General features: G+C 34.2%; 1 protein-coding gene and 1 non-coding gene across 5 annotated transcripts; both read right to left on the bottom strand.

Moving 5' to 3' along the window:
• Nucleotides 1–3,856: 3,856 nt before the first annotated feature.
• On the bottom strand, nt 3,857–16,444 carry LOC118027742 (protein PARALOG OF AIPP2). Of its 4 annotated transcripts, none has more exons than XM_035031184.2 (12): nt 15,864–16,444; nt 15,593–15,629; nt 12,250–13,383; nt 11,873–11,958; nt 11,663–11,757; nt 11,254–11,550; nt 9,861–10,373; nt 8,556–9,726; nt 8,211–8,441; nt 8,003–8,124; nt 6,887–7,287; nt 3,857–5,122 (listed from the first exon to the last, which is right to left on the bottom strand). In XM_035031184.2, exons 2-12 carry the CDS (start codon nt 15,593–15,595, stop codon nt 4,106–4,108), a joined length of 5,070 nt encoding a protein of 1,689 aa, XP_034887075.1. In that variant the 5' UTR covers nt 15,596–15,629; nt 15,864–16,444; the 3' UTR covers nt 3,857–4,105. The 4 variants fall into 4 exon arrangements, with proteins under 4 accessions (XP_034887075.1, XP_034887076.1, XP_034887074.1 ...); XM_035031185.2 differs by having other exon boundaries at nt 15,580–15,629; XM_035031183.2 differs by having other exon boundaries at nt 15,860–16,444.
• A 4,486-nt stretch (nt 16,445–20,930) lies between these two features.
• Nucleotides 20,931–21,036, bottom strand: LOC118027815 (small nucleolar RNA R71). The gene has a single exon (XR_004683893.1). It is a non-coding gene; the product is annotated as a small nucleolar RNA R71 (small nucleolar RNA).
• Nucleotides 21,037–24,031: the final 2,995 nt, after the last annotated feature.

A 24,031-nucleotide genomic window follows, 5' to 3' on the forward strand; every position in this document is an offset into this window, starting at 1 on the left:
CGGATCAATTTATACCTTAATTATTCAATACGTTAATATGTTCTCACAAGCAAGAGAAATTAATAAATTTTTTAATTAAAATACTTGAGTGAAAACTTGTTGCAATATAATTGTTTCATTGTTTTTATTTATCTAATAAAGGATCAATGCTATGAGTTTTAAATTAAGTTTTATATTACATGTTTTTTCAAAGTATAAATAGAGAGAAAAAACACGGAAAGGTATCAAAGATTAGTTCAATTTTTATTATAAAGTCCCTTGAGATATTGAAAATTTTATGATAGTACATGAATTGAATTATATTTTTATTTGCATCCTTACAATTTATTAGTATTGATATTTGAGAAAATATATATATATATATATATATATATATATATATATATAAACAAATAAAAAAAATGACGAGCAAAGAGAAAATGGAAAATTAAGCGAGTTAAGTGTTAAAAAAATATATGGGATTTTCATCTAATCTTAGATTTGACAACTCAAATTTAAAAATTCTTTTAGTGACTTATCTTGATTCTAGGATTATTTTGATGTATTTTGTTAGTTTATTTCTGAAAATTATAATGAACAGTTTTTGTATCAATACTTTCTTTCTTGTTAATTTAAGCTAAAATCAAAAAGAAAATATATGGTGCCTTTGCTTAATTTAGGTTATTCGAGTTTTACTTCTCGATTCTATATATTATTTTGGATTATACTACCAAGTGGTTATTTTTTTCTACTTTTTTGTGAATTAGTTCCTTAAAGAACTATTTTTTTTAGCTTGAGTAGTAAAAGGTGAAATGTGAGTTTATTATAATGAAAGTCAAGAATTTATATGAAAAACAAAAGGAATAACATGTATTGAGTATAAACACGTGAGGAAGTATGTGAAAATATATTTTTATTACTGCTAACATGTTTTTTTAAGATCTTAATGATGTATCATTACCACTAAATGATAGAAATAATCTAGAATGAGATTATTTGACTATGCAACAACAATTAGAGATGATGAACACAAGATTTGGAGAGTTTATGAATGACATGAGTGGATTGAAAACTAAATTAGCTAGCCTTTGAGATGAACTATTTTGTAGAGCTCCCGAGGGCAAAAGACTTGTAAGACGAGTTATTTCACCTTCAAATGAGTTTATAGCAAAAAAGAAGATAAGGAAGTTGATGGTTTTAATCATGAACATGGTACTACGTTTCATCAGCATAACACTCATAGACATATGAGGGTTTGGCCATATGAGAGCAAAACAAACAATATTCCATGGAGATGACTCAAGTTTCATAACCAGTAGTACCAGGCTGAGTAGACTAGAGTGTTTTAGTAAATTAGCATAATTAAAAAAGATATTTTGTAAAGTAATACAGTCAGACAAATATTGAGAGATCTAGTACATTTAAGAGTGTTATAGATGGTATTTGTGACTCTCCTCTAACAAACTCATTATGGGGCAATCTATTGTGTCATAACTCTCTACTCAAGAAAATAGCAATTCACACAATTCAAATAACCAATTTTTCAGTATCAAAATACAATTCATATAAGTAGCAAATAACATATTCAGTCGTAAATAACAAATTTAGATCGACGATTAACACAATATAATATTTTATTAAAAATTGAATTAACTATACATCTATTCATAATTCTCATAACATATAATAACATGTAACTATGTCTAATAATCTCCTCAGCTCGTAGAAGGACTTAGAGTACTCGTGGACGAGCCTAGAGCATTACACCAACTCGTTCAACTCGAGGGCGAGTTTGTAATACCGAGGTAGGTGTGAGGATGACCAATATCATCCCAGCTCATGGATGGACCTAGATCACTCATGGACGAACCAACATCTTTAACACTCTCATAGTAAGCAATCTCATCTTTCGTTAATGCTGCTTCAAAACGCTCAACCTCCCCAACCTCTTGAAGTCCATCACGATATAAATTGAGTGTAGTGTTGAGCACAATATGTCCAATCTCATTGACACCTTCATGAATAATTGTTGCTTTCCAAGCTTTCTATACCAAGTAATTAATTTATATACATACATTAAAAATCAATACTAGTCATCATCCATAATAAAATTACTCTAATATTTAATAATTATAAAAAAATATTATATACCAATCATATTTGTTTCAAATATTAGGGGCATAATGCATGCATAAACATCTTGGAAAACATGATTAGATTAGTGTAATGAATCACCTTGTAATTGACATATAGCATATCATATAAATATCTATATCAATCATCGGTCACCGCTCCTTAAAATTCAGGTTGAGAGGAGATGTGTAGTGGTTGTGAGGTAAGAAAGAGGGGGAGAAAAGGGGAAGAATCAGGTCTTAAAATTCAAATGATGTTATTTGGGACTTGTAAGTAGGGGTGTTCAAAAAAAACCGACCAACCGATTAAACCAAAAAAACCGAAAAAAAAATTAACCGAAAAAAACCGAACCGATTAAAAAATAAAAAAAAAAACCGACCGTCAGGTTCGGGTCCGGTTTAAAAAAGCTTAAACCGATTGAACCGGACCAAACCGAACCGATTTAATTATATCTAAAAAAAAAAGTATAAAAAGAAAATCCTAATCCTAAAACTAAATACCCTAACCCTCACAGCAGCCCCCCTTCCTTTTCCCCCTTCCCCCCTCTCTTTCCCCCTTCCTTTTCCCATAACCCTAACAGCCGCCCCCTCCCTTTCCCCCTTCCCCCCTCTCTTTCCCCCTCCCTTTTCCCATAATCCTAACAGCCCCCCTCCATTTCCCCCTTCCTTTTCCCATAACCCTTCCAGCCGCCCCTATTTTGATGATGTGATATACTTCTGAAATCTCAAATAAAGAAAGTGCATGGCTTTGCCCTCTGGGCAACTTAATTTATTGTCTTACCAAGTAGATGGATATGGTCATAGGATCCCTAGTCATTACATTGTTGGTGATTTGGTACCTTTTTGTACTTTTTCCATTTTGTTTCTTCTCTCTAGTCTTTGGTTGAAGTTGGATCAGCCCGTTTTTTCTTGACTGGACTGTTTTCTCGTTCACTATCTCGTTCCTCCATTGACACAAAGCCCAAATTAAGGTATACAACGGCAGCAACAAAAATGCTTTGGTTTTTCTGGTTGTTGGATGCTAAAAACCGACCCAAACCGAACAAAACCGGTTCAGTTTGAACTGATTTTCGGTTCGGTTCAAGTTATATTAACAAGGACTATTGTTTTTTGGTTTGGTTGAATTTTTGGGTTAAAACCGGACCGTGAACACCCCTACTTGTAAGAGTGTACTAATTTTCTAATTATTTTTTTAATTGTATTATTTTACTATTTTTTTTACCAAGCTTAAAACACATAAAAACTCAAATAAACTTCCCAGTGGCAATTTAGATACAAGCATCCACTGATCCAGGCATAAGATTGCGATGGACATCCTTTTCCTGTTGAGCTTACTTCACCTCACCCAGTTGCGTATGACTCAGAACGCAGCTTATAACTGTACCATCGTACCAAGCGAGTACGCTGGCCAAGCACATATGAACAACATGGACGGATTTATATCATTACAGGAGTTTGATTCCAAAGGATCCACCACATTAACGTTGGAGAATTCCCAAAGGTATTTTACTAGCCCAGCAATTACAAGACACATTCTTTGAAATATGCCTGCCTTACTCCACTCGAAAACATCTGCCTTGACAGCTTATAGTCGTCTCATACAAGGAATAACAAGGGAGGATCTGTCACAAGCATCATCTGTTACTACCATTTTCCTGTCAACAAACAATTCAAAATGACAACTGCACCAACACCAAGAAGCAAAATCAGAAAACAAAACAGGTGCTCGAAGAAGAATCACGAGGTTGCAAATATCTAATGGCATTTTAAACCTGTGCCGGCTTAAAATCTCTTTATATACAAACAGCCGCGACGACGGCACTCATAAACAAAGTGCTCGGAAAAGTTAAAAGGGGAAAAATTATTAGTAAATCCTGTGTGGGTTTATGAACAGATGGAAATTGATTTTCCTAGGAAGACCATCATTATGTATGAGGCACATTTACCACGTCCATGTGGGGCACAATGTGTACACAGTGAGAGTCACCATAGCCCTAGATATCTGGAAGGCCCCTAAAGAGGAGCAGTGAAGTATTCACATGACACCTTTCAGGCACAAGTTGCTCAGGTTTTGAAACAGGTTTTACCGTTTGTTCCTTGTCTGGGAATGGGAATGAGAGGGAGAGGGAAAGGGAAGCAGAGACACCATCATCATCTTCTTCCTTGTTCATTACCTTGTCTGGAGGCTTGTTCTGGATATGATTTTTTTCAGCCATTCCAAAGAAAGGCAGGATTCCCTTGTTTGGGGATTTTGTCTCGGCTCCTAAGGCAAGCTCAAGATTTGGAATCCCATCGTGAACTTGATCCTCATCATTTGATGTGTTCCAGGGCATGGAGATAGCAGGCAACTGACTATCCTTGACATGATGTGAATCCACGGGAAAGAAGTGCCTTTCACTAGTTCCCAGGTCCTCCAAGATAACTTTTTCAGCAGATGCTTTGTCATAGCTCCTCTCCTCAACGGAGGAGCTGGAACCCAAATCACATGTCTGTGAAGCAAAACTACCGCTCAAAGAAATTTCATCTCTTGAACCACTACCCCCATGTAGCCCACTAAAACCCGTCTTCAGCTTCTTACTGATGCTCTCTCCATCCACCAATGTATTATTATTATTATCTTCCTTATTCCACGGAGCCTTATGAGTCATGCTACTCGAAATCAGTGGTGCAGTATCTGACAAATACAAAAATGGTCGTTTCCTTGGACCTTTCCCTGAGAAAGTCTCCACATCCATATTCACGTTATCTTCATTCAAGTCCCTTTCAACTATAATATTATCTTTGTCACTGAATGTTCTATCAACTATTTTATCCTCACCAAAAATCCTCCTGCAGCCTGAATTTTGACTACCAACACCAAAAATCTTGAAGGATGGCATATCTTCTCCAAGACATGAAGCACCTTCATGAATTTGTATCTCCTTCACATCAGAGACAGAATTAGTCCGAGTTACCTCAGTACAGGGTTTCGGGTCCACATCCAGACTGCACCTAGGTGGACCAACTTCTTCCTGTAAAAAGAAGGGTCAGTGATCATTCAATTGTAAAGATAAATGAAAAAGAAGTTTGAAACAAGCTTCCCTGAAACCCACATATATGAGCAGCACTCAGGAAAAGTCACCGAAACCCATACATATAAGCAGCACTCAGGAAAAGTCACCGAAACCCATACATATAAGCAGCACTCAGGAAAAGAGAAAGAACAAGAACAAAAAATGAAAGTAAATATTTAGGAACATATTTCCAGAGAGACTTAGTTTGATTTTATTTTTAGAAAACAATTTGTCGACTTTTAAATCCAGCATACATCTTTATTCCAAAATCATTCCTATACAGAAAATTGAGAGAACGTGTTCACTAACTCAGTAAAGTTTTTGAAAATAGAAACATCAGCCTTGCTTGGATTGTCTTCAAAACAAAGAACGACAGTTTGAATATCAGAACTAAACAAGGGGCTTCTCTTCTGAAGTAGAGAATTTGGATAACAACTTTTAGGAATGTAAAATTAAAAAGCACGTATTTCCAAGAAAAAAGTGAACAGAAAACAAGTTTTTCATGATTTTTCTAGAAAATGTCTAAGAAAACTGAAAAAATCTCACAAGTACAAATTAGCTTCATTTTTTTGGTTAGATATTTTCTAGCTCTACTGTTTCCTGAACCTATAAGGGCAGAACTGGGCAACCTAATGATCCTTATTTGCCAATTGTTACAGAAGAGCTTGAACCTCACTAAAGTTAATTCACTACCTTTGACTTTTAAGTTTTCTTTCTTATCCTTTTTTATGGAGATGCCTTGAAGACCTCAAAGAGCAAGAAAATATGAAAGCCATAGTCATGCACAATGGACGCTATCAAAGCAAACAAACATGAAGCACAAATTTTACAAGTTTGACCATATCAATCAAACTGCAACAAAATCCCCTACTATTCCAAATCTCTCACAAAACTAGCATCGAATCAGGAAGCTATTCCAGGAAATATAGAAAGTAGTCAAGGGTTTCGTTGCAAGGGTTGACAAATGCTTGTCTTTAATAGCTGCCAATGATTCATTGCAGGCACAGACTGAAGACAATGTTGAGATTTCAATGAAGTATTGTAGGGAGAGCAAATAGCATGTTAATATTGTATGAGAGGTTGTGGGAAGCTGTCTTTAGGAGCACAAAATATCCTGGTCCTTGGGCAATATAACCACATTAAATAACAAAATCATTCATATGCATACTGTCAAGAAAATACAGGTGCAATTATTCAAATTACAATGAAGAAAATGTCATTCAAAAATCTAATGCTAATATATACAGGAAAAGGAATAGTTTAGGAATAGAAAGAAAAAAAAATCTAAAGCCAAATGCTTTATAGAATTACAATGAATCGCAAATGTCGAAACCACATTCAAGCAAGTCATTTGTGCCACCTTTCTGAAGTAGCATGTGTACTAAATGGTCTGACTGGATTGTGGAGATTAAAGAAAACCAGAACGTTGCTGCCACTTAAATTTTTTAATATATGGCAAAACAACAAAGCATGACAAACTTGAGAAATTTACAAGATTACTAAATTGCTGATCAGTGATGGCTAGTGTCACATTAAATGAGAAGAAAATCCAAAACTAATCTGTTTATGTGTTGCATCATATGTTTATTGTTGGCATTGTAGTGCAACAGACACCATGGCCATTCCACAAAGACTCCAACATAGATAAAGCCATGGTGTAATATCAACCAAATCAAATGTTTTGTCATTTGTCATTTGTCATGTGTGAGGAAAAAAAATTACCGGGGAAGGACTGCTGCATCTAGCTTCTGGGCACCATGGGCTACTGCTTCCTCGAATCTTTGTCAACGATCTGGAGTCAATTTTACCATCTTGCTTCTCTAGGTTGGTCTGTGAATTAAATACTTTGTCATCAGAGTTCCCATTTAAGGAAACACTTGGTTTCTCAGGAGCATTTGCTGCAAGATGCACATCAGAAGAACATGGACGGTCACATGCAGATGTATTTTTAACTATACATTCAGGCACACAGAGATTCTCAGATGAAGTCATGACTGCAGCGGGAATGTCTTTGTCCCTGGGCACCCCATTCAAACTGGGCATAACTAACTTCTTGAATGAATCTGAACAATCAGATCTCCTTCCCCTGAACACTCCCCACAAGAAATATAACATGTTCCAGCCTGCAAATAATAATCACAAACTATATTATTTTAATTCCATGACTTTTGACCATACATGCAAGCTCCTCACAAATTCCTACCAGAAAAGCAGCTAAAGGCTAGCCAGCTGACTTACGCATTATTAGTTAGCATGACAGTGCTTTCAAATTCACTAGGCTATCCCATTTGTTTCTCTTCTTAAAAGGAGAATAATACCTATAACTGACATTTTAAAAGAACTGTCATGCTTCACAAATGACCAGCTAGCAGCAACCTAGTGTATTTTAACTGCTAGCTAATCATTTCTTATTGTGCATACAGTTCATTCATTTTTGCCCATATAACTGTTGGTGCATTCATAAAACTGTTGTTTACCTATCTTTACCTCAGATGACAAGTCTTAGACTTCATAAAACTTAAAACAATCAGAACTTTTATGCATCTTCCAACAGGTCATGAGGTGCTATCTTTCTAGAAAACCAAGTAAACAATAACATAAGCAACAAAAAATTTATACAATAACATTTACTTAGTCCAGAATAAGTGTCAAATAGGAGTCTGCAGCCAATGAAAATCACAGGAAGGTTGGGATAGGGTGCTCCATCAACATCCATGGGGCAATATTTAATGGTATATGTCTTCCAAACATCTCATGGTTTAAAACACAAATGCTATGAGGAAATGATTATGGTGCCATGGAATCAGTGTTTATAAAATGATTTTCAAATAATCTTACGCTGTGAGTTCTCTGGAAGCTGTGTGGATGGGAATATGAAGAATTCAACACCTTCAAATGATCCTTTGAGGGCCAAATCCTTTTTAATCATGTTGTCTAACAATCTCTTGTAGTTCTCATAACTGTATCATGAGCAGTACAAAAAACAAATAGATGAATAGATGAATAGATGAAGTAAAAAACACTCAATCTGAAAAGGCATATTCACCTTTCAAAATTCTTTGCAAAGAAGTAAAGAGCAATATTTTCCTCTTTGGCACCAGTGACAAGGAATTGTCTCGGCCATGTGCTTATGCGAGGTACTTCATCCAACTTAATTTTATGGGGGAATTTGCTAACCACATCAAGGACTTTAGGAGATGCACAGGTAGATAGATGTGCTTGAATTCCATCATATAAGTCAATAACCTTTTCAGCTCTATGCACTTCAAACACCCCCCTGTATTTACATAACAGAAGCTTACCTACATTGCATTTTTTTTTAAGACATGCAGGAAGGAATGTGGAGGAAAAGGCAATGTCAATGCACACACTTTAAGAAAGACAAACTTACTGCCAGATATATTCATGCTCTGGGATAGCTGACATCTTTGTAAGGACAGACTTCTCTGCTGAAGCATGAACAGACCTTCCCAAATAAGGGGCAATGGAATCTGACCCCACCTTGAAAGGACAAACAGCTTCATTGGAGTGCTCATTAAGCTGATTCACATTATTAATATTTTTTGATTTGCAGAACTCAGAGGAAGAAGCATGAACAAGCTTTCCCAAGTAAGGGGCAGTAGAATCTGACTCCATCTTTGTAAGGACAGACTTTTCTGCTGAAGCATGAACAGGCTTTCCCAAATAAGGGGTGATAGAATCTGACCCCACCTTGAAATGACAAACAGCATCATTGGAGTGCTCATTAAGCTGCTTCACATTAGTAAAATTTGTTGATTTGCAGAACTCAGAGGACGAAGCATGAACAGGCTTTCCCAAGTAAGGGGAAGTGGAGTCTGACCCCATCTTTGTAAGGACAGACTTTTCTGCTGAATCTTGAACAGGCTTTCCCAAATAAGGGGCGATAGAATCTGACCCCACCTTGAAAGGACAAACAGCATCATTGGAGTGCTCATTAAGCTGCTTCACATTATTAATAATTGTCGATTTGCAAAACTCAGAGGAAGAATCACCGGTATTTGCTTGCCCTTCATCTGTTCCTTCACTCATCTTATTTAAAACTGAGCGCTGATCTTGAGAAGCTATCTCGCCACTTTCATCCACATTTGATGAGGACAACCCATTGGATTGATCAATTTCTTTCTTCTTTCTGTATATTCCAGGCTTCTTAAGCATAGCAACAGCCTCAATTGCAGCTTTCAATTTTCTACCTTTGCTCATCTCCTCTCTAGGAATTCTAGAAGCAGATACATCAGTACCAGAAGCCAAAGGACTAACAACAGTGCAATTTTCTGTAGCATGACAAATTTCCTTGCACTTTTGACAAGTGACATTTTTCAACCCAGTTATACCAGCAGATCTCAAGCGACTGAGAGAATTTTCCCTAGCCTTTTCACCTTGATTTGATGATTCCCGAGATCGAGGCAGGCCATCTTGCAAATTTTCAGTAGCATTACTGGCAGCATTCCAAGAACTGGATGAGGGTTCATCCTTGGGGCTAATTTGGTTCAATTTTTGTTCCGCAGAATTACTGCTTATTCCATTTTTAGATGAGGCTTGAACTGAATTGGTAAAAATAAAATAGCAGCTTAGTTTATCTTACCAAAAAATAAAAAATAAATTAAGTGCATCACAAAATACAATCAGGCAAAACTGACGACATTATATTTTGTCAAGTCTATCAATCAAGAAATACCTGAAGTAACTGGAGTATCTGCACCTTTACAACCTACATTGCTAGTTGATCTTGATAGGGTACCCAATTTTCCATTAGAATGTGCGGACTTCAACTCTCTGTTGTTGCCTGTGGATGATGCTATGACACTTTCACCACGAGGAGTGAACCCTTGATCGACCTTAGGTGTTGAAACAACAGCACTACTTGTCATTGAACTACCTGGAGGGCGACCCAATCTCAACAATTTTTTTCTATCAACAGCATCCCGGTCTTTCACTTGTTTCAATCCTCTTGAATCTTGAATGTGAGAGAATTTGGATGAAAGCATTTTAACTTTCAACTCATTAGTGCTGGATCGGCCTGAGCTTGCAGATATAAATGACATACTTTTCCTCATCATTCTAGCAGTCCCCTCCTTCATATCAAGAGAACTCTCTCTAGCGCCCTTATGTTTTTGAGGAACTTCATCAACAAGTTTCACTTTCATTTTGGAATTTAAGGTGTTGAACGATTTGGACTTCAATAAGGCCCCTGTAGAAAAAAGAAATTGACATGATGCTTGACATTATAAAACCAAGTTTCTAAGAAATGTTAGAAAGAGCAAAGCTATAGAGTCTGTTCAACTGTCCATATCAATTTTAGGTTAATCTCATTTGAAAACATATTTGGAGGAAACACTTAAGGGGCTAACATTTGAATTAACCCACATAATGGGGGGTCATAGGTTAACCTAGTGGGGGGAGAGTCTCACCCAATTTGCCACTTACACTTGCACATCATTATTAGGCCACGCCAACAGACATTATTTACAAGTAATTTTTAAAATGTTTAATTTAAAATTTTTAGGTCCCACCATTGTACATATTTTTACACCTATCAAACATCATTGACACTTGACCCTTCAACAACTATTTTACACCATTAATACTTCACCACTTAACACTTGACCTCCAAATTTTTACCCCGAAACAAAAACAACCTTATATTACACAGGGTGCAAACATATTAGTTTTTTTTTACACCACTTAATGAATTCTTTATGTATTTAGTTATTATCAGACCAAACATCACATCCTAATTCTCCATCCCTATTTATTACATGTCAACCATTTTTTGATAGGCATTCCAATTATGTAAACATTTTTGTTCATCAACAACGCAAACAAAAATCTGAATTGAAGATATTGATTATTTAACCTATTGCTGTCCAATGGATCTGAAATTGAAACATAGATCCACATAAATTGGATCCTAAATCTAATGTTGGTTTTAATGAAACATAAATTGTGGACTGCATTGAAAGTTGTGAAGTGGTGCAAAACCAAATTGCCAAACATTCAAAACCTCTATACATAGCACAACGTGAATATGAACAGCAAGGAACATGAGCCAACAAGGTTCTGATTCTTACCCTTGGGAGTTTGAACATGTGGACCATTCACAGAAGGGCGTGCAATTTCCGGAATATCAATATTGGAGCGATTGCCAAAAGATGTTTGATGAGCTATCTTCACTTTTCCCTTATCTAAGCTCTTGAATGAAGTATCCCGAGACACTGCAGCTATTCTGCTAGGACTGCATGACTTGGGTGATGCCAAACTTGATTCAGTTGCCTGCCTTTTGGGTGCTGAAGCCAGCTCCATATGTTCTGCATGTCTCTTGCCAGAGCTCTGAGTACTTGCTACATTCATCCTTTTTTCCTCAGCATCTGAACATTCAAATTAATTTTGAAAGGATACTAGTATGAAAATGCTTGTGTCCAGGAAGTGGTTTTTTATCACCGAAATAAATGACAATTTGGACTGCTACTTCAGCTTTACCTTGCTTTTGATTTTCAGCTTCCTCAGCCAACTTGCATTCTTCACACAACCAGTCACCTTCAGGAAGTTTCTGAAGCATCTCTCGCATACAATAGCTGATTAGTAGCAATAGCCATGTTAAAATGTGATGTAACAATTGATAGGATAAAAACAAAAATAACCAGTTTGGGTTGCCAGCTAAATATATAGACAAAAGTTGTATATTCTTACATGTGTTCTGCACCATCTGTGCACCTACTACATATAGCAAGAAAATCCTCCCGACCTGCATCCCCGCAAATATCACACACTTTTACCTGTTTCATTGAAGCAAATAGTTCAGAAGAGGACAGAGGAGAAACTGCAAGGGCAGAAATTAAGGAGCACACCACGGAGAATAGAAAAAACAGAAAGAAAGCAACACACACATATATGAGATCCAGAGACATAAACTGCATGGGAGAAAATACTTTCAGACCACCAGAATGCAAGATGTGTAAATTGAAAAGAGAATGCAAAAAACAAGTTCTGTAAACATTCATCAAGCACTCATTAAGCAGATGCATGTACAATCCTTCTTCCTAAACAAGTATAAAAAAATTACTCACATCATGTTCCAGAATTTCAGACTCGTCACTCTCATCCCCAGATGCAGATTGCAACATAGGCCCCTGCATATCTGCTAACTCATCTGACTCATTCAACTTCTCTTTTTGTTCAACTTGGTCAGAACATTTAAAACCCTCATCTGCTTGGTCCCCGCTATCTTTGTCTGCCTCTAATTCTAATTTTGAATTGATTTTACATGAAACCTTGGAACTATCTGCATTGAGGGTACTTTTACCATTTGCATTGTCATCAGCAATGTTGTGTGCAGCCAAGTTGCCAACACAATCACTATTAGCTGATGCTTCTTTTGACAATGACAGATTGACTTGTTCTGTTGGACATTCAAACCGTTTTCCATGGTCATGTAAAGATGGATCTTCATCTAAATGTTTACCATTTGAATTAGAGGAAAGGCACTTAGTCTGGACCTTTGGTGAGCTACTGCATGCATCAACATCATTTGAAGGAGTCTCAAATGAACCTGATTTATGAGAAAATGGTGCCTTTCCAGATCCTTCCACTTCTAAAGCTGAACTGTGCAAACAATTTTTCATGTCTAAATTCATGTTATAATAACTAACCACTTTGCTTGCATCATTAGCTCTACTAACACATGACATGTTATCATCATGGCCCTCTTCAGATTTAGAATCCACATTGTTCTTTGAGAAAGTTTTCTGATCTGGAAAACTCTCTGCTTTTGGAGAAAACTGATCCTCTGCAACAGCTCTACCAGAGGACATCTTCGGACACATCTGAGACTCAGCTGACGCATCAGCATCAGATGACTTTCTGTTTACTTTACTTTCTGCATTTTCAGACAGAGAATCATGACTTGAACTGACACTGAGCAGGTTGCTTGCTTCACTGGTGGTATGCTGTAAGCTGTCATGTGCTCTACTTTTAAACGAGACTAAACCATCACCATCATTATTAGAATACTGACTTGATGCAGTTACACGACAGGTTTCATCAGAAAACTCATCACCCTTTGATCCCATACAGGCTAGGTTAAGATGCATACAAGATGAACAGGGAGCAGAGCACACATTACAGGTCCCAGACTCAGCACTGGTACGAACTTTCCGTCTCATGGAAGGTTGGCCTAATCCTTTTTCAACCTGTGATGATTCCTAGTAAAAATAAAGCAGAATATGAGTAATCAGATAAGAAAAACAAAGCAAGGGTGGGGATTCACACCTTTTTAATGAAGAAACCAAAAAAGGGCACTTTAACTATCCCTCAAATAGTAAATTTCCATGCGCATACATTTAAAAACAAAACCAGACTATATAAGGTTTGCATTTAAGCTAATAAGCACTTTTTCTGTGGTTTTCTTATCATATGTAAGGGCGGGAACTAGTTTACTTGCATGCTGCCTGTGGCTGATCATGCTGTAATAATCATCTTTATCAGCAATCAAGCCTTACTGATACAACAAAAGCAACTGAATTGTGACAATGCTGCTTAAAGCATGGAATTATTTATATTTGTTGAGTGGTAAGCCATTGTGCTATTAGGATGCTTCCTTCCATAATGAAACACTTCTTCATAAGACAACAACTCATCCAATATGCATTTCAAAAATCCTTTTGTTAACAGATGGTCTTTTTGCTTTATCCTCCCCAGGAAACATTTTGAACACCTATCTTCCATGAGAAACAAAAGAACAATAGTTTTTCCACACATTCATATTTCCTCAAAAATCATATACATCCAATCCCTGTTTTGTATTAAGACAACAGAAGACAAAAGAATGGCAAGCAAAAAGGTAATTGTGGGAAGCTTCAACCAGTCCAAGAGTGACTATTTCTTCAACTGGAATGCTCACTGTCTCCTTAATCAAACTAGAAGACTTCTCCCATTGGCCCCTAAGAGAGTTCAAGATTATGCACTTCAAGCATATTGGAAACATTTATTCAAAAAGACAAAAAGAAGGTAGAATTCATTTATCTGAGTTTAAAACAGCCAAGGAGCATCAACTATCACTGTGTCTTTAGGTTGAAACCAAGGGAGAACTATACAACATCACAGGTTTTCTCTGTTGAAAACCAACTTGTACCTAATTAAAACTAAGACAGTATTCCTATGACAGAGAATATTCCATGACAGCTTCATTTTTACACCCTCATGAAGGTAACAATGATAAGCAAGTTCCTATCAAATGCCGACTGCTCTTCTACAATGCCCAAAGAAGGGAGTAACACCGAAAACAAAATGTATGCCTTGATTATCAAAAGTGCAACCAATTCTGAGAGTACCTTCAATCATTTAACAATGATAAGCAAGCTCCTATCAAATGCCGACTGCTCTTTTACAATGCTCAAGGAAGGGAGTAACACACAGAAAACAAAATGTATGCCTTGATTATCGAAAGTGCAACCCATTCTGAGAGTACCTTCAATCTTTTCTAGGATTTATTCCCTTTATATATATAGCTCTAGTAGTGAGAGGTTTTGCAACTACCACCTTTATATCTATAGAAATAATAAGATGGAGCTGGAAAATACAATGTTGTACTTGCTTGATCACCAGAAATAGACAAAAGACATTGTGCTTGATAAGATCATTCCTTTTTGAAACCCGCTTCCTATGAAGGATAAGCTTACCAACAAGATGTATTGATGTGACAGGAAAAAAAAAGAATAAAAAAATAGATCAAGCAACCCATAACTCCTAACCTAAGAAGGTTGTAAAAGGAATCAACAAGAAAATAAATTGTTATGTAGACAATAGCAAAGAAAGAACAAAATTGAAAAATGTAAAACTCTCACTGTAAAGCAAATGCACCCCAAGCAATATTACTACAGGTGTTCTCTCCTTAGCCCCAAGACATCTCCAAAAGATTAGTTTTGCAACGGTGCTCATCATTTGAACAAGTTCAATGGCAAGTATATGAGAAACAGCAATATATGGAATCTTGTAGGACTTTAGAATAATGGTTGAATTCAAAGTTGATTCAGAATACAGCATTTGATAGATTAACTATGTTCCATCAATGGTAATGAGAGTCCACATTCAAGATAATAAAAAGAAATAAAATAAAATAAAAACACCATGGCTCAAGGAAATATATAGATAACACTTATAGCTAGATTATTCTCCAAACACTCCGTTAGAATAACTTCAATGAAAGAAAAGAAGCAATGCATCTTAAATTCTACCGATCCAGATGAGATACCAAATTGCGGAATTCAATTTCATCTATTTATGCTATACATATACATATTTTCATTCAATGGACGGTGCTCCCAGTTAAAGTAAACTCTATGGGGAAAAGGAGTGAAGAAAAGAGCAAACAAGATAAAGAAAAACAGAACGTAAATTACCCTTTCTCCTCACCATGCACTTCTTCTGAGTTTCGTCTAATGGCCCTCGCCTACGAAAAAGCACCATCGAAACCACAATCGAATCAGCAAAAACTAAGACTTTCCAAACATACGCCAAAAACACAAAGTAAATATAAAAACAATCAATCAATAGAGCAAAAGAAAAAAAAAAACTAATCCACTGAGTAACCCCAAACAATCCAAAATCAATAAGAAACAATAGATTAAACAAAAATTAACAGAGAAAAAGAAAAGAAGCCCTAAAATTAAAATAACATACATGCCTTTGGTTCCCCAATTATGTCCGTCGCACTATATAGCTCTTGAACGTTTCTTCCTCTTCGCTTGGCTGTCATCCCCTTCTTCACTAACACAATCCACCACAATCGAACACCATCAATCCCTAATTTTTCCCTCCAATTTCACAATAATTCTCACCTATTATTATACTATTATTATTATTATTATTTCTCTCTTCTGACTTTATTTTTAATATTAAACACACAGAACATAACTACTACAATCAGATTATATATATCTAATCATACAAGAGGATCTAATTAATACAAACGAATATCTGCTATTTATTTATTTACTTATTATTATTTTAATTTATTAAAAAAACCCCTCTCTCTCTCTCTCTCTATGATCTGGCAAGAAAATATTGAAATGGTCGGTTTAAATAAATACTAATTAAATCCATAATCAACGTCCTCTCTCTCTCTAAACTCTCGATTGCTTCTCTCCCTACGTGTCTGTGTTCTATTGATCTTTTTCTTACACGCACAAGGACTGAAGTTATCTTTTTTCCTCTCTCTAGATTTTCTCTTCGTTATTTTTTCCCTTTTTCTCTCTCCGCATTTTTCCCGGAAATAAGTTGAGTCAATTTATTTTAATCTCTACCTTCTTAATATTATTATAATGCAGTCCTTCATATTTATAAATCTATAATTTAACTCCTTAATCTTTGGTGGTCATTCTCATATTATATCATATGTTAGTTTTTTCTTAATCTTAAATATATCATACATGTTTCATCAAACAAACCACTGATGGACTAAGTCATAGCTTTTAAAATATAATAAACCAAGTTATAATTGCTTTAAACTAGGGACTAAAAGATAATTTACTCATAATTTCCTTTTTTTAGATCTTGTTTCTTCTTCCTTTTCTTTAGACGATAGGTTACGCGCTCCATTTAGATTTTATAGGATTTTTTGTTTTTGTTTTTATTGTTTAATATTTATGTATAGAAGGTGTTTGTCTAGTGACATATATATTTAATGGACCTACAGAGGATTCCATATAAAAAGATTATTTGTGTTTATAAAAAGCCTCACATGATATTTTTGTAAATAATCCTTAGACTTGAGATTAGGAGTGAGCAAAAAAAATCAAAAAAACTGATTAAACTAAGAAAACTGGAAAAAAAAAATATCCAAAAAAAATAGAACCGTGAAAAAAAAAATTAAACCGATTAAAATTTTGAAAAAACTGATCGGTTCGGTTCAGTTTTGGTTTTATAAGCCTAAAACCAAACCGAACCCAAATCGAAAAAAGCCGAAAAAAAACTGAGCCAAACCAAAAAACCGGTTTGAACCAGTTTTTGTCAAAAAAAACTAAACCAAAACCGATCAGTTTGAACCGGTTTCAGTTTTTTTTAATTCGGTTTGGTTGCTTTTTTTATATATATAAAACCGAATTGAACTGAAAATGATCACCCTTACTTGAGATCACTAAGATATTTTTATATAGAAAATGTTATACTTTAATCTTGATCGCACATTGTTTTAATCAAGGGTAACAACACATGCATATATTGACTATAATATGAACTATGTGAATGTATTTGAGTGATTAACAGATTACTCATCATTTTAGGTGAATTAAAAAAAATGTTCCACTTGTTCTCTAATAATATTGATTGTGAAATCCATATACAAGGCGAAATGAGATTTGAAAAGAGTTTTAAATCTTATTAAAGAAATCAATGACAATAGTCTTGAGAATAAATATGATTTGATAGAGTAGATACATTTCATGTTCCAATATCTACATCGAAATATTCTTGATGAAATGATATTAACTACATCGATAAACTGATTACTAAATATTAAATCAAATCATATATGATCTTTTTAATATTTAAGGGATCATAACATGTTGCTAAATGATACACTTGATCCTTAAATACAAATCAAACAAATTTTAAACTCATAATAAGATAAATTATAGAACTTATTTAATCCTATTTTTATTCAGATTGTGATTTATATCTGAATTAACATATTATAGGTCAAACACATTAAAAAACATATGTAAGGAATTAATTTATGATGATTAATCAAGTAAAACTTGATTTTAAATAAGTTTTAAAAATTAAGTACTAAAGTATAATTATTACAAGGGATTACAATTCTAAACTTGGAAAATTCAAGTCGGGATTTGATTGTATAAATTCCTAAAATTATCTTATATGTGTATTTTTTTTAAGGGGTAAAATGACATTTTATCATTAATAGAGTTATTAGATTTTTTCTATAAATAGAATATTATGTCTCATATCTTTCTTAATAAATGTACTTTACACACTATATATTAGGTACACTTATAGAAATAGGTAAAGTGGATAAAAAAAAAGAGTTAGCACTCAAAGCATGTCAATTCATTTATCATAAAAGAGTTTTAACATATTTTTCAATAGTGATTCATTTTGATTATTGTTAAAGGTCAAACAATTAAATGACTTGTGGTTTATGATAATCCAACTTTAAAGAGTTGATTAAGCCTAGAAAAAAAGATATGATATTCAGGTAATCTTATCACAAACCTAAACAACCCTAGATTGTCTAACAAGATCCATGCGGCTTCTAATTTTTAAAAAAACATTATTATTACTACTACATCTATTTGTTTTGGGAATCCCAATAATTTTGAGTAGTTATTTCGTGATTTTTTTTGCATATGTGTGTTGTTGTCCTATCCTACTAGTCATATCATTATGCTTTGGATTATGATAATGGTTTAATTACCATTACCATCAACATTACCATTACCAATTACACAAATTACTAAAAAAAACTAAAAGAAAAAATGATGGTTGTTTACTATGTGTTAATGCTCACTCATTAGTACTTAAAAGTGCATTTTTATCAAGGTTTTATATCATCATTTTGCACTTGAAGTATCAATAACTCCTTAACTAAAACATGTTTTATAATAACATACCTAATAATATAAGATACCTTTAATTTATGGTAAATGTTCATCTTAAATGTAGGCCTATCACATAAATGAAAGGATTGATTGATGAGTTTAAGTATTGAAATTAAAAGGACAAAGAGAGGGCTAAACTTAGAAAAAAGATGTTGGTGCAATCCAAACTGGAACACTGTTCGGTAATTAGACCATATCTCGAGTCTAAATGTCCAAATGACCTTAATGTTTTGGACAGATTCGGTAAGACATAGGCCTACAACTTTCATGTGGAGTCCAAGATTTAAAAAAGTCGTTTTCAAGTCCAAATTATAGCAACAATGGAGAAGTTTGAATCTGTCCTGTAGTCTAGACATTGTTCAGTGTTCAGCCCATATCTCGAGTTCTAAAAGTCCAAATGACCTCAATTTTCTTTTCTAGAAAGATAAGACAATTTCCTATAACTTTTATGAGTATATATGGTTCCAATTCTAATTCTAGCAATGACATTTTATTCAAACAAGAAGATAAGGATTTTCAACAAGTCAAGAGTTGACCACCCACTCAACAATCAGTCATCAAATCAATAGTTCTAAATTTTGGCCTATAAAAGGAGGCATTTGCCATGCATTTAGGGGCTTGGTTATTCAGATCAAGATATATATTTTTTGTAATTCTTAAGTTTTGCTTTTATTAATATTTTTTTATGCTTTTCCTTTCCTTTCCTTTACTTAGTTAACTTGTATCTAATTTATGTTCTTATTTTGTTTATTTATGTTTCTCTTCTTCATTATGTTTAGCTAAGTTTATTATGTCAAGATGAAAAGGTTACACTAATGGTGTAAGAATAAGTACGGTGTAAACTCAACACGGATTTTAATGTTTAATATTAAAATGTCTTATCTTTTTATCTTACTAATTGTTAATACCTTGCTTGTTAAATGGTTAATCTAGATTTGTGTTGTATAACACTTGGTACAACAAATGCTTGGCACTCTCATAGCCCAACCGTATGGTATTACCTACACTTGTGCTATGAAAGGAACTTAATTTGTTGTTAACATAAGTTAGCATTATGAATTCCTGACAATATTTAAAAGTTTGGTGTTACTTAAATAAGATAATTAATATGATCAGGTTAACAATTTATAATGAGTTATTAATGAAAAATCATCAGATTGAAACCTCCTTTGTGTGTGGTTTCCAGTTGAATAATAAGAGTTTATACTATACTTGTTTGAAATACCATTAGTGGATCCTTAAACTTTGACATTTGTTTTTATAATTGTTTAATCCTTACATTAATCTTCCATCTCAAAGTTCTCATCAACTTCGTCTTTATTATTATTATTATTATTATTATTACTACTACTATTATTTTTGTTATTGTTATTGTTGTATTATTTTTGTCTATAATTTATACAATTAACCTCCCTGTGATTCGACCCCGATCTTGCCGAGTTATTTATTACTTCGACACTTTTACACTTGGTAAAAGACATCAATCTTTTGGTCATGTCAAGTGTTTGGCGCCGTTGCCGGGGAGGTAAATTCTTATACAAGTTATAGTATTTATTTTATTTTCTCTTTTCACTTTTCTTGTATCTAACTTTGTTTCTTTTGTTTTGTTTCCTTTTCTTTTGTTTTCTTCTTCCTTTTATTCTCTTTCTACACGTGCATAAGTGTTTGGTCACATACATTAAGTGATAGACTTTATAGGGTATCCTCATCATTTTCAGAAAATATGACCGAAGAAGATAATTAGTCACTTTATAATGAGAATAATGAGAATAACTGTATTGGAACACTTAGAGACCGTATGAATCCTACAAGAACAAGTGCACCCTCATGTATAGTTTTCCCTCCTGATGCATCTCATTTTAATTTTAAGCCAGGCATTACTCAACTTTTACCTTTTTTTCATGGCTTAGATCTAGAAAATCCATACTTGCATTTGAGAGAATTTGAAGAAGTTTGTAACACCTATAATAACTTAAATTGTAGCATGAATACCATTAGATTAAAGCTTTTTCCTTTTTCATTAAAAGATAAAGCTAAAACATGGCTACAAAATCTTAGGTCAGGATCCATTCGTGCCTGGGATGAAATGCAACAACAATTTTTAAAGAAGTTTTTTCTATCTCACAGAACTAACTATTTCAAAAGACAAATCACCACTTTCACTCAAAAACCAGGTGAAACATTTTACCAATGTTGGGATAGGTATCAAAACATGTTTAATACTTGCCCTCATCATGATTTTGAAACATGGAGATTGGTTTCACAATTTTATGAAGGGTTAACACCTAAAGATAGGCAAATGGTTAAATTGATGTGCAATGAAACTTTTGAAGATAAAGACCCTAATGAAGCGATGGAATACCTAGACTTGCTAGCTAAAAATACACAAAATTGGGACACTATAGGCACTTATGAGGCACCAAGTGAAATCCAACTTAATACATTTAGTGGAGGTATGTATAACTTTAGGGAAGATCATAACCTCCAAGCCAAGTTTGCATCATTAACTAAAAAAGTCGAGGCACTAGAATTGAAAAAGAGTGGTCAATTAAAATTTGTTCAAGACATTGTGTGTCAAATCTGTGAAACAAATGAACATGCAACCAATGACTGTTCAACTTTGCCTTCTTTCAAGGAATGCCTCCATGAATAAGCTCAGGCTTTAAACAGTTTCCAAAGACCCAATCATAACCCATACTCGCAAACATACAACCCTGGTTGGAGAAACCACCCTAATTTAATGGAAGAGTGATAATAATAATAACGCATAAACTTCACAGCTACCATTTCAAGCACACCATAATTTTCAAAATTCTCATGGATATGCACCTCCTTATGCTCCACCTCTTAGAAGAAATCTTGATGAAACATTGCATGCATTCATTGAAAAGCAATAGGAAATCAACACTTAACTTGCTTAAGGCATGCCAATTTTAAAGATACTTTTGCAAAATTCACATCTGTTCTTAAGTTTCCAAGAGAAAGGTAAGTTTCATCTTAACCACAACAAAATCCTAAAAAGGGCAATGCAATGCAAATGCAAGTAGTTCTGAAAGTCAACATATGGATAAAGTCAAATCAGTCATCACTCTTCACAATGGTAAGGTTATTGAAAAACCCACTCTTGAACCTTGTGAGAAAGATGATGAGTTAATCTTTAAGGGTAAGGAAGGGGTTGAATCTGAACATTGTAAAGAAAAGACTGATTTTTCGCCAGCACTTTCATTTCCTTATGCCATGACCAAACAAAGGAAAGTCAATCACAATTCTGAAATCTTTGAAACTTTCAAACAGGTAAGGATCAATATACCTTTGTTGGATGTTATTAAACAAGTACCTTCCTATGCTAAATTTTTAAAAGATCTATGCACTATGAAGAGAAAACTAAATGTGAGAAAGAAAGCATTTTTAGCCAAACAAGTAAGTGTTATTCTTCATAACAATAATGCTTTGAAATATAAAGACCCTGGTTGTCCTACAATTTCTTGCTTTATTGGAGAACATAAAATTGAAAGAGCTTTACTTGATCTTGGAGCTAGTGTGAATTTACTAAACCAATTTCTGCAACTCTTTTACTTACTGATAGATTTATAAAAGTGTCTAGATGAATAGTTGAGGATGTGTTAATACAAGTTGATAAATTCATTTACCCCGTAGATTTTGTTGTCTTGGATACACAACCTGTTGAAGCATGTAATTCAATTCCTGTTATTTTAGGACGTTCATTTCTTGCAACTTCTAATGCATTCATTAATTGTAGGAATGGATTGATGAAACTATCATTTGGAAACATGATATTGGAGATGAATATTTTCAACATTTACAAGCAACTTGGAGATGATAATAATTTACAGGAAGTGGACTTTATTGAAAAATTAGTTTGTGATCAATTTCAAACCATTTCTAGTGAAACTGAGATTGATGAACCTGACGAGTTGTAAATGGTCTATTTTCAGGAAGAAGCAAATGCATGTAATTGGAGACCACAAATTAAAGAATTGCCACCACGATCAATTGAGTCCATACCTTCAAATGTTCAACCACCAAAACTTGATTCGAAGTCGTTACCATTCAATCTCAAATACTTATTTTTGGGAGAAAATGAAACTTTTCCGGTAATAATCTCTTCCAAACTTAATGCACATCAAGAAGGTAAGTTATTACAAACTCTGAAAATGCACAAAAATGCATTAAGATGGACCATAGCTGACATAAAAGGAATTAATCCTTTGATTTGCACACACAAGATTTATTTGGATGAAAATGCTACACCCTTTAGAGAAATGCAACGAAGACTTAATCCTAATATGAAAGAAGTAGTGAAAAATGAAGTCATTAAGCTTCTAGATAATGAAATCATTTATCCTATTTCTAACAGGAAATGGGTAAGTCCTACCCAAGTTGTACCCAAGAAGTCTGGAAACACTGTGATAACAAATGAGAAAAATGAGTTAATTCCAACTCGAACTATTATTGGTTGGCGCATGTGCATTGACTATAGGAAACTTAATTCAATGACTAGAAAAGATCATTTTCCTTTACCTTTCATGGATCAAATCCTAGAGAGAGTTGCAAGTCATGAATTTTATTGTTTCCTAGATGGCTATTCAGGTTACAATCAAATTGAAATTGTATTGAAAGATCAAGAACAAACTACTTTCACATGTCTATTTGGTAAGAATGCCTTTTAGATTATGCAATGCACCAGCCACATTTCAAAGATGCATGCTTAGCATATTTAGTGATATGGTTGAATGTTTCCTTGATATTTTTATGGATGATTTTTCTATTTTTGGTGAATCATTTGATGATTGTTTAACTAACTTGGAAAAGGTTTTGAGCAGGTGTGAAGAGAAGGATCTTGTACTGAATTAGAAAAAATGTCACTTTATGGTAACAAACGGCATTGTACTTGGTTACATTGTTTCATCGAAAGGAATTGAGGTTGACAAGTATAAAATTGAGTTAATTGCCAACTTACCAACACCAAAATCTGTTAAAGATGTTAGATCATTCTTAGGACATGTTGGTTTTTACTAAAGATTCATCAAAGATTTTAGTGTAATATCTAAGCCCTTGAGTAACCTTCTAACAAAGGATAATATTTTTGAATGGACTGAACATTGTGAAGAAGCCTTTGTTAAACTAAAAAATTACTTACTTCTGCTCCTATCATTCAACCTCCTAATTGGTCATTACCTTTTGAAATAATGTGTGACGCTAATGATTATGATGT

The sequence above is a fragment of the Populus alba genome, chromosome 19 (genome assembly GCF_005239225.2).
Source record: "Populus alba chromosome 19, ASM523922v2, whole genome shotgun sequence".
NCBI classification, from domain to species: domain Eukaryota; kingdom Viridiplantae; phylum Streptophyta; class Magnoliopsida; order Malpighiales; family Salicaceae; genus Populus; species Populus alba.